General features: G+C 35.9%; 1 protein-coding gene across 2 annotated transcripts in view; it reads left to right on the forward strand.

The window, feature by feature from the left end:
* Positions 1–1,034: 1,034 nt before the first annotated feature.
* The window catches only part of DNAJC12 (DnaJ heat shock protein family (Hsp40) member C12), a 40,200-nt gene continuing 28,627 nt past the window's right edge, over positions 1,035–12,607 (forward strand). For both annotated transcript variants that reach the window (XM_039233301.1, XM_039233300.1), the window contains exons 1-2: positions 1,035–1,226; positions 9,262–9,340. In XM_039233301.1, coding sequence (XP_039089232.1) covers positions 1,149–1,226; positions 9,262–9,340 — 157 coding nt within the window. In that variant the 5' untranslated portion in view covers positions 1,035–1,148. The remainder of the gene's footprint in view (positions 1,227–9,261; positions 9,341–12,607) is intronic.

Below are 12,607 nucleotides of genomic sequence, written 5' to 3' on the forward strand. Positions count from 1 at the left end.
TAAAATGTTGTATCCAATACCACTGACTTTCTTGTGTAAATCCTAGACTGATCTGCATATCCTAGGACCACAGTAAGCTGAAACACAGATTCCCTGAACTCACCCAAGGCCAGATATCTCCGGAGCCTGGAGAGCCAACTCAGGAACAATAGCACAGTAAATCAAACATGGTCATCATACAGTTCTCCTCTCTGTCCTGTTTTATTTCCATCATGGTATAAATTACTGTTAAATTTTTTAATGTTTATTTAGTTTTGAGAGAGTGAGAGACATAGTGTGAGCAGGGATGGGGCAGAGAGAGATAGAGACATAGAACCTGAGGCAGGCTCCAGGCTCTGAGCTGTCAGCACTGAGCCCGACCTGGGGCTTGAACCCATGAACCACAAGATCACTCCTGAGCTGAAGTTACATGCTTAACTGGCTGAGCCACTCAGGCACCCTATAAATCACTATTTTAATTGATCTTGTTTGTTTGCGTGTTTCTTGTCTGTTTTCCTCCATCAGAATGTAAGCCCCTTGAGAACTGAGACTTATCTACCACACCTTTTCCTACAAGTGTGCTGGGCATAAAATAGATTCTCAATAAATACTTGTTTACTGAATACATTATCAAAGGATTGAAAATTTGCTCTCCTATTTCCTTCTATTCTTAAACTATTTGAAAAATTATGAAATATTCTAAACACTCAGAAAAAGCCCACTACTCAGATTTAACACTTTCTAAGATTTTTATTATATTGCTTCAAAGTTTCTTCTATTTCTTCAAAAAAAGGAAAAAGATAAAAATATACAGGTGATGGAGAAATAGCTAATTTGGGGAGTATGTAAAAATGGACAGTCTTTGTCAACGTATAAAAGGAACGGTTCAAGTGCATTACTTACATAAACTGAAACTACAGATCCCAGGCTTCACTGCAGCGGTTAGGCACGTGGTCTATTCTTTTCTCTTCTGCCAACAGCCAATGAAAGGTAGAGTTTACAAAGGTCTAGGATGACATCTGTTGTATGGACTGTGGCCAGCCTTAAATCTAGTTATTGCTGTTTGGAACGTGCTCCTGAAAGCCAGATTTAAAAAGGCTTTTCCTGTTAATTCACAGCTTATTTTGTCTCTTGTTTCACAGGGAAGAAAAGCTGATTTAGTCATTGAAATGGATGCAATACTAAATTACAAGTCAGAAGATACTGAAGATTACTACATGTTACTGGGATGTGATGAACTGTCTTCGGTAAGACAGTGGATAATGCTGTTCTTTTTCACAACAGGTTTTCAAGTTTTTATTTAAGGTTTTAACCTTGAACTTTTAGTCACATTGCCTAAAAACCTAATCTTACATTGTTTTAAAGCATGTTTGGCTTAGGGAAAGAAAGTTAAGGATATAAATCCTGGGTCTTTACTGGAGTAGTGTCCTTTGTGATTTTATAGATGTTTCTGATTCAATATGTGTATTCTGACACATGGCCATAGACTCTATTTCAAATATACCAAAAATATATATTTGAAATTTTATTGTAATGCTGTTGGCAGTGTTTCACAGAACACATAAGCTATATCTTTATTATGGCAGTTTATACTATAATTGAGATTAAATGTATTTAATGTTAATTAAGATTAAATGTATTTTCTAGTAATTAGTGATTTTAAAATGTTTTACTAAAATATGTACTTTTATATAAGCAGTTAAATTATATAAACCAAAAAACACCCTTTTATGTTAACATTTTAACTTAAAAATTACTTAAAAGGGTGGCTTTGAAACAAAACGTGTGATAACTCTATACTTGTTCACTTGATCTACAATGAAATAATGTTTTTAAAGCGCCACATAGACAATGATGAAGGTTGTAAACGTTTTCAAAATTATGGAAAACTCATTTGTAATTCTACCTCCCAAGGATAACACTATTAGTGTTTGGTATATTAAACTTCAGTCTTTTTCCTATATATATTTTTAGAGAGATATTTGGGAAGATTTTATATATTTACTCGTTGATTCCTGCTTTTTACCCACTAACATTATAACAAGGATTTATCCATACCATAAAACACTCTTCATACATATTTTAATATTGTATATTTCATTTTATTGTTGTATCACAATTGATTATTCTCTTATTGTTAAATACTTCATTCATTCCTAGTTTTCCAATATTTTAAATACTATGGAGATGAATATGAAGTATATTTCAATTATTGAATATATTATCTTATATTTTATATAATAGTTACTAAAATGTTTTATTTTATTACTAAAACATGGCTATTAATATTAAAATATTTTAAAGCAAAATATTTTTCTAATTATCTTTGTTTCATAAAGCTGGAGTTTAGTAATAAAATGTGCTTAATTTTGTTTGGAAAATAGAATGTGACCTTGGACACAAAGGATTAAAATCTCTATCATCAGACTGAGAAAGTCAGCTTAAGTATCTTGTAGTTAAACACACACACACACACACACACACACACACACACACACACCCTAGGTTATAATACTCTTTTAGTTGCATATTTCCCTTTAGGATATGCTATTCTTGTTTATTTTGGTGGTGATTTACTTACAGCAATTGAGAAAGCTTATTACCATTTTTAACATCTGTATTATGAATTATGCTATTGCCAAATAATTTTTGAAGGAAAATTTTATTTTATTTTATTTTTAATGTTTCATTTATTTCTAGGAGAGAGAGAGAGAGAGAGACAGCGTGAGCAGGGGAGGGTCAGAGAGAGAGGGAGTCACAGACTCTGAAACAGGCTCCAGGCTCTGAGCTGGCAGTCAGCACACAGCCCGACGGGGGGCTCGAACCCACGAACCGCGAGATCATGACCTAAGCGAAAGTCGGACGCCCAACCGACTAAGCCACCCAGGTGCCCCTGAAGGAAAATTTTAAAATCAAAGGAACATCATTTAGCTCAATAAGCTTTATGATTTGGATTTTACAAGACTATTGTCATGCTAAGTTATAAGGTAAAAGTTGTTCTATCCCCATAATAAATCTCCAGACCCAATTAGTCAGTCTTTTATAGTTATGTGATTATTTCCTCAGTCTATGAAGAAAGAGAAGGAGCATTAGTTTTGAATAGAGTAAAAAAAAATCTTATTATTTATAATGTTTATAACAGTCTCCTTTCATTATAGTCAGCATTTTCATTACCAGTTATAGTCATACTTCTCTGTAGATACTGTGAACAGGAGAATAAAAGCATTATCTTGCCATTCCTTCTGTCCATGCCATAGCATGTTTAAATTACAATCATTTATTTAAAATGAAATGATCTGTCACAATTTTGTCAATTTTTGTATGTATCTTTCCCATCTTTTCATATATATCTTTCCCATTTGAAACTATTTTAATTCCATTTTTTTGTGTATTTAGTGTGACATTTCATTTACTTGATTTGTATTGGATGGATTTATTTTACTTCAAATATTCCTTGACTTGATGCTTTAAAAGATTGACCAGAAATATTCATACTCAAAAGCATTTAGAGGTACCTAGCTGGCTTAGTTGGTAGAGCAGAAGACTTGTGGTTTCAGGACCATGAGTTCAAGCCCCACATTGGGCATTGACCCTACTTTAAAAAAAAAAAAAAAAGCAATTTAGCAGTTATAATTTCAAAGCAACTCAATGTGTTGATTCTATTGATAACAACTGAGTTGGACCTCACACAAAATTCTTTTGCTTTAGTATATAGTTCTTACAATTCATTCATTCATTCATTCATTCATTCATTTTGAGAGAGAGAGAGCAGGGTAAAGCAGAGAGAGAGGGAGAGAATCTCAAACAGGCTCTGAAGTGTCAGCGCAAAGCCCAACCCGGGGCTTCATCTCACCTCAAGAATATGACCTGAACTGAAATTGAGAGAAGGCTGCTTAATCAACTGAGACACCCAGGTGCCCTAGTTCTTACAATTTAAAGCTTGTGTTGAAAATTAATTAAATGACACATATAAATGTCATTTAATTAAGGGAGGATTTCTGCTCTGTTGAGTAGAAAACAACATACCCTAATTTCAAGAATATATTTTTTAATTTTTTAATGTTTTATTTATTTCAGAGACAGAGAGAGAGAGAGAGACAGCATGAGCAGGGGAGGGTCAGAGAGAGAGGGAGACACAGAACCTGAAACAGGCTCCAGGCTCTGAGCTGGCTGTCTGCACAGAGCCCAATGCAGGGTTTGAACCCACGAACCGTGAGATCATGACCTAAGCCGAAGTCGGACGCTTAACCGACTGAGCCACCCAGGTGTCCCTCAAGAATATTTATTGAAGATTGATTCCAAGTTAATCAGCTTTTTCACCCTGCATCACATTTTACACAAAAGACGCATTATGAAATCTTCTAAAGTCCTTATGAATTCATCCTCCTTGATGTATACTTTACTTGATTTTTTGATATTTGGTCGCCATTTCAGTAGTAATGATAAGAAGGTATCCTGATTTCAAGATTTCACAGTCTTGAAAATTGAGCATAAACTTGATAAATGGAGACATCTATTTTTTGTTTCTAGTTCTCTTTCTTATAGACTTCGGACCACCTGGGTTTAAATCTTACCATTTACTAGCTGTATGACCTTGGGGAAATAACTTAATTTTTTTCTATGCCTTTGTTTTCTAAAGGCCAACCCGGGGGTAATATGGGGGTAATAATTATAGTACCCACCTCATAGAGTTGTTGTGGGCATTACATGGGACATGCTAAATAAAGTGCTTAGAATAGTACCTGGCATGTAATAAGTTGCAGGTGTGGGTATGGGCATTGTTTTGGCCTCACAGTAATACTGGACACTTGGAACTTTGTAAATTTAGACAATTCTATAACTGACACTACTTTTTAAAGTATTAAAAATTTTTAATACTTATTTATTTTTCAAGGAGAGAGAGAAAGAGCGTGAACAGGAGAGGGACAGAGAGAGAGGGAGACACAGAATCTGAAGCAAGCTCCAGGCTCTGAGCTATCAGCACAGAGCCCAATACAAGGTTCAAACTCATGAACTTCATGACCTGAGCCAAGGTCAGACGCTCAACTGACTGTGCCATCAGGCGCCCCTAACAATATTTTACTTTGAAGTGATTTTTTTTTTCTTAAGTAAGTTCTATGCCCAATGTGGGGCTTGAGCTTATGACCCTGCGATCAAGAGTGGTATGTTCTACCGACTAAACCAGCCACTTGCCCCAAAATGATTTTTAATAGACTTTAAAAAATGTTTATTTACTTTTGAGGTTGGGGGAAGGGTAAGAGAGAAGGGGGCACAGAAGATCTGAGGTGGGCTCTGCCTTAATAGCAGTGAGCCTGATGTGGGGCTAGAACTCAGGAACTGTGAGATCATGGTCTGAGCCAAAGTTGAACACTCAATCGACTGAGCCACTGAGGTGCCCCTTAACAGATTTTTAAAAAGCAGTTTTAGATACATAGCAGAATTGAGTGGAAAGTATAGAGCTTTTCCATATACTTCCTTCCCTGCACTAATGCATAGCTTCCCTGTTATCAACATCTCCACTAGAATGGTACATTTGTTACAACTGATGAACCTTTACTGATATATCATAATCACCCAAAGTCATAGTTTGTATTATAGTTCACTCTTGGGTTTGTACATTTTATAGATTTGGACAAATGTAAAATGACGTTTATCATACAGAGTAGTTTTACTGCTTAAAAAATCCTCTGTGCTCCACTTATTTGAATAATTTTTGACTTAAAGAAAAATTGCAAAAATAATACAGAGTTCCTGTATACACTTCATCCTGTTCCCCTTAATGTTAACATTGTATTTACAATTATTCATAGTAAAATTTTACAAATCAGAAAATTAGCAGTGGCACAATAGTATTAACTCAACCAGGGGCCAGCAAACCACGGGATGGTGAACTGAGCTGAGATCAAGAGTCAGATGCTTAACCAACAGAGCCACCCAGGCATCCCTACAAGATGATTTTTTAAATGACTGAATAATATCTCATCCTAAGCAATATTTCAGTTAACTTTAATATCTCATTACTGGACATATAAGGTTTTGTTTAAAATTTATAACATTTTATTTATTGAACCTTCTTATAACTAAGTAATTTTCTCACCTCTGAATATCTCCCTAGACAAATTGCTATAATAGGAATTGTTACATCAAAGAGTAAAAAAAAATTATATACTTTTCATATATATCTATATATACATATATATCTCCAATTCTATCACTCTTTCATATGTAGGTAGATAGATAGATAGATAGATAGATAGATAGATAGATAGGTAGATAGATAGATAGATAGATCTCTGTATATATCTCTTTCCAGGAAATTTGTATCCTCACCAAGAGAGTATGAGAATGTTCATTTCTTTGCACCCTCGGTGACACTGGTCATTATCATACCTTAGATGTTTTGATTTATTTGATTATGAGTAAAGTTGAACATTTGTTTGTATGTTTATTGGCTAGCAGAATAAGCAGTATTCCAGACCATTGAACACTGGCTCAGGAAAACAGGATTCAGTGGACCTTGACATGGAGGGCCTCATTTGTCCATGGACTACACTTGGCATGAACACATGGGGTGGGGATGCCAGGAGATAAATGGAATATTCCCAAGACAAACTAACCTGCTTTACCAGTTAGTTTACTCAGAACTAGCCTACCTAGGAGATTTGTGATAAATTTGTGACCCTAAAACTATAAAAAGTAATGAAAAACAGATATGGACTATTCTTAATTTAAAAACAATTTTTTAAATGTTTTATTTATTTCTGAGAGAGAGACAGCGTGAACAGGGGAGGGTTAGAGAGAGAGGGAGATACAGAATCCGAAACAGGCTCCAGGCTCTGAGCTGGCTGTCAGCACAGAGTCCAACTTGGGGCTCAAACCCACGAACTGTGAGATCATGCCCTGAGTGAAGTCGGCTGCCCAACCGACTGAGCCACCCAGTCGCCTCTATTCTTAATTTTTTAAAATATGAAATTGGCAAAGTAAAGAAAGTGTAAAGAAGAAACTAACAATCACATATATTAGCATTATTGAGAATGAACCATTTTGGTACATTTGCTTCCATGGGCTTATGGCAGAATGTTTCTTAATGGGATAGGATTGAAAAAACAAAACAAAACAAAACCCTCTAAATTTTCTACCTTTGATAGATATGTATAATTTTACCCATTTATCTTATTAAAGTCCTCCAATACATACAAACATACATACATACATACATAAATATGTGTATAAGTGTGTAAAAAATGTATCTTGAAGGGTATAATCTGTTATCCTGGGAGGATGAGGGATAAAGGAACTTTTACTTTTTGTTCTGTATTGATAAAAATATTTTCAGAGAGATTATGAAATTCATATATAGCTTAATTAAAAAATGCTTACTACTACTAATACTAGAATCTTTAGAAATTTTAATATTTTAAAATTTAAAAACAAGTCTCAGTCTCAATTTTCTCTGTTAAATAAGTGGCTTTTGGTAACTGTGGTTAAAGGGAGCACCCAGGAAGAGGAAACACAATCACAATTCTGAACAGAAAGTCTATCTTTTCCTGTTATTCCACTGGATTCCCAGTAGATGATTAACAAAGAAAAGAATAGTTATCAGTCTGGGCATTTAATGCATATGCTTACCTAATACAGCCTGACTTTATTATTATTATTTTTTAAAGATTTTATTTTTAAGTAATCTCTGCAGCCAAGGTGGGACTTTAAACTCACAACTCTGAGATCAAGAGTTACATGTTCTTTCAACTGAACCAGCCAGGCTCCCCTATAGCATGGCTCTATAAAACGGAGGAAATTTTTTTCAAGAATTAAGGATGACATGGAGCTGATAAATTTATGTTTTTTCCATGAGTCTTATAACAATATTAAGCTGAGCTGCTTGAGAATTTGTTTCTCAAACAAGAGGTCATTTACTTTTATTAATTAGTGGATAGTAAATATGCAACTTGGTAATAGTTCCCTAAGAATTCTGCCATTGGTTAAGATTATTGGATTTGAGGGGCACCTGGGGGGCTCAGTTGGCTGAGTGTCCAACTTTGGCTCGGGTCATGATCTCACAGCCTGTGAGTTCAAGCCCCACATCGGGTTGGCTGCTGTCAGTGCAGAGCCTGCTTCAGATCTTCTGTCCTCTTCTCTCTCTGTCCCTTCCTGACTCATCTTTTCTCTATCAAAAATAAATGAGTATTTTAAAAAAGATTATTGGATTCAAAGTCCAACTTCTTCATTAACAAAAATTTGACTGTTTTAGTAAGTAGCTAAATGATTTCAGACAATTTACCTAACCACTGACATTTAGTTTTAGCTTTTATTATTGAGTTCTTACTATAATTAGGCTTTGTGTTAAATGATCTATTTCTAACATTCATGTAATGCGAAGATAAGGAAACTAGGCACATGAAAGTTATATAACTTGCCTAAAGTCTCTAGCAGAACTAAGATTTAAAATGAAGCAAATGAGGGCACCTGGCCGGCTCAGTTAGTAGAGCATGTGACTTTTGATATCAGGGTCATGAGTTTGAGCCCCACTTTGGGTGTGGAACCTACTTAAAATAAAAATTTAAAAAACAGTATAAAACAAAGTAAAACGAATGGTATTGCGGGCCACATAACCACTGTTGTCTCCTGCTGCTGTCATTGGAATTACAATTAACGAGGACAAGTCTTGATTATGCATGATAATAAGGTTTAGATGGCTGAGTGAAATCAAATCAAATCAAAATGCCTCTCAAACTTCATGTTAGTTTGGGCTGAAGTTTTTCTTTTCCCAACCAAAGTCTCCAACCACACTGTTAATTGATAACAAAATTAACAGATTTGAATTATGTCCTTTTAATTGTGATATTCTTAATAAAAAAAGAGGGAAATTTATAATGGATTAATTTATAAACTAAACAGTCATCCTTGAATAATGAATGATGGCTAAGCATCTTTAGAAGAACTCAGATTAGTGAACACATCTTCTATGTATTCTTAAAATAAACCCATCTGACCATTTGTGACATTTAAACATATTGAGCTCACAGGTGTCTTGGACCATTATCTAAATGCAGTAGCAAGTTAAATTGTTACCGCTATTTGGACAACAGTTTTTATTGGACGCTTTCTGAATTTCATAATTCAGGCAATTATTTCTTAGAGTAAAACATTGAAATACAAATACAAGGATCACAATTAAAAGTTGGGTTGGTCATGGCTGTTTTGAAAAGGAATGATGCCCAACTTCTTCTTCTATGCCATTTAAGTTGGAATCCTTATTTTTAACACCAGTTTTTGTTTTAGGTTGAACAAATCCTGGCAGAATTTAAAGCCAGAGCCTTGGAATGTCACCCGGACAAACATCCTGAAAACTCCAAAGCTGGTAAATATTTAATAATGCCTATTTCCCATGAAAATGAATAGCATCTAAATCTAAAAAGCTATTGAATAGTAACCCAATTTTCTTTTGTATGTCAGGCTCAAACTTATTCTTTCATTCAATGACAAAGAATGATTTTGCACTATTAGATGGTAGAAGGGGAAGGAATGGTGTAGGATCTTTTCTATAATAGTAGTCATTTCTCATCCATTTTTCTTTTGCTGTAACATGCTGCTTCCTGGTTTAAAATTTGTTCACTTTATGCCTTATGTCACCAGCATTTGAGTGTTAACATGACCTAAGTATGTTTGTAACCAGGTGATTGTCTTGATGAGAACTTGATGTTATTTTCTTCATTTTGGAGAACTGAATATGTCTCTATATAATATATGGTAATATATGCATACTTATTTTTTTTCTTTACCATAATTTAAATTCTTTTATCAAATGGAATTTGACATACATACTTATGTGTATGTCAGTTTAAAATAATACAGACATGGGCACCTGGGTGGTTCAGTCAGTTAAGCACCCAACTCTTGGTTTAGACTCAGGTCAAGATCTTGCAGTTAGTGGGTTTGAGCCCTGCATCAGGCTCACTGCAGTCAGCCTGTCAGTGCAGAGCCTGCTTCAGATCCTCTGTCCCCTACTCTCTGCCCCTCCTCTGCTTGCGCTTTCCCAATAAATATTTAAAAAATACAAACTTATCATTTATCCTTCTTTAACCTGTCTCCCTCCTGCTCCTCTTTTATCTCTGTCCTTCCGTTTAAAGCCAAACTTCCTGAAAAAGAAGTCCACAATTGATATCTCTACTTTCCATCACCAGTTTTCAATTTATCCCAGGCTAACTTCCCTCTCACCTTTCCTAGAAATGGCTCTTGTAATAGTCATCAAAGACCTCTTGGCTGCCAAATCCAACATTTACTTTTTAGTTCTCATCTTTCCCTGAATTTGCATCAGAAATTGGCACTGTTGACCAGGCCTCCTTGAAACATTCTTTCTCTTAGGTACCAAGATACACACTCATGCTTTTCCTCCAACCTCTTGGGCTTCTTTTTCCTTCTTTTCTTTTCTTTTCTTTTTTCTTTTCTTTTCTTTTCTTTTCTTTTCTTTTCTTTTCTTTTCTTTTCTTTTCTTTTCTTTTCTTTTCTTTTCTTTTCTTTCTTTCTTTCTTTCTTTCTTTCTTTCTTTCTTTCTTTCTTTCTTTCTTTCTTTCTATGTTTATTTTTTTCTTAGAGAGAAAGGCAGAGTGTGAGCGGGAGAGGGCAGAGAGAGGGACAGAATCCGAAGCAGTTTCCAGGCTTTGAGGTGTCAGAACAGAGCTTGACACGGGGCTTGAACTCATGAGCTGTGAGATCATGACCTGAGAAGAAGTCCATTGCTTAGCCAACTGAGCCATGTAGGCACCCCTTGGGTGCCTTTTTATCTCTGTTGTGACTCCTTTTCTGCCCTAAATCTCCCTCCTAAACTCTCATTTTTGGGCTTACTCCCCACTTTCTCTCTGGAGTCTTTTTTTTTTTTTAAAGAATGTTACTTGTTTTTGAGAGAGAGAGAGAGAGAGAGAGAGAACTCAAGCAGGGGAGGGGCAGAGAGAGAGGGAGGCAGAATCTGAAGTAGACTCCAGGCTCTGAGCTGTCAGATAGAGCCCAAAGTGAAGCTTGAACTTGTGAACCATGAGACCACGACCTGAGCCAAAGTCACACACTTAACTGACTGAGCCACCCAGGCACCCCAACTTCTCTCTTGAGTCTTGTGCAAGTCTGTGGCTTCAGTCATCTGCTCTTTGTTGATGGCTCCCAAATCTATCCTTAACTCAGTTCTCATTCCTATCTTTGGACTCTAGTTTTGACTGCTTCTTAGAAATCTCCATTTGGAGACATTTCAAAGTCACCCTGTCAGAAATTGCTTAACTGAGTGAGCCACCCAGGTGTCCCCACCCTGTCAGAAATTGAACTCATTGTTTTCCTCTTACCGTCTCTCAAATCTTGCTCATATCTCTATGTTTCCCCATCTTAATAAATGGCAACATCATCCATTTAGTTGGTCAAGCAGAAAACTGTCTCCTTGCTCTCCCTTAAGTCTACATCTGGTCAATTACCAAATGTTGGTGATTTACTTTCCACATGTCTCTTCTGGAGGTCTTTTTCCCTACATCTTCAAAGCCCCTAGAGAAGATGAGTCACCATCATTTCATGCCTGGATCCCTACAGCACTCCTTTAATTGCTTCATACTGCAGAGAGTGGATTTCTTTTTAATTATGGAAAAAATAAAATATTTAATATGTACAAAAAGAGATGAGAATTCTATGTATGTACACCTAGCTTAAAACTTCAGCAATATAGGTGTGCCTGGGTGGTTCAGTCAGTGTAGCACCTGACTTTGTCTCAGGTCATGATCTCATAGTTTGTGGGTTCGAGCCCCAGGTTGGGTTCTGTGCTGACAGCTCAGAGCCTGGAGCCTGCTTCAGATTCTGTCTCCCTCTCTCTCTGCCCCTCCCCTGTTCATGCTCTGTCTCTCTCAAAAATGAAAATAAACATAAAAAAATGAAATAGAACTTAAGCAAAGTAGTTGAAGTCATTTGTGTATTTCTACCTTGGTTTTATCCTCAGGGTAGGTAGTATTATATTAAATTAGATGATTATGTTTACTATAGGTGAATACTATAGGTTTGTGTATAGTATGTATATGTATATGATTTTTCTATAAGGAAAATATTATGATTAAGACCTGTCTTAATCCACATTGCACAAATGGTAAAACCCAAACTCTTCATTAAAATTTTTTTCCTTTATCTTTTAAAAAAGTTTTTATTTATTTACTTTGAGAGAGAGAAAGTGTGAGAAGGGGAGGGGCAGAGAGAGATAGGAGAGAGTGAGAATCTAAAGCAGGGTCCGCACTGCTAGCGTGGAGCCTGATGTAGGGGCGTGAACTCACAGACCATGAGATCATGACCTGAGCCAAAGTTGGTCGCTTAACTGACTGGCTTCACTGACTGAGACATCCTGGAGCCCTGATTTTCTCCTTTCTTAAAGTTCTTTATTAATTTTCTCTAGAAATCATTGATCCTTTTGATTTGTATAAACAGGTCATTTTCTAATATATCAAGTCATTTTTTGTTATACTTTTTAAAAATTAAAAAAAATATTTTATATTTATTAATTTTGAGAGAAAGAGAGCACACAAGAATGGGAGGGGGGCAGAGGGAGAGAGGCAATCCCAAATGGGCTCTACACTCAGCATGGAGCCCGATGCGACCCTGAGATCATGAC

This window comes from Hyaena hyaena, unplaced genomic scaffold (assembly GCF_003009895.1).
Source record: "Hyaena hyaena isolate Hyena2069 unplaced genomic scaffold, ASM300989v1 scaffold_73, whole genome shotgun sequence".
NCBI lineage: Eukaryota > Metazoa > Chordata > Mammalia > Carnivora > Hyaenidae > Hyaena > Hyaena hyaena.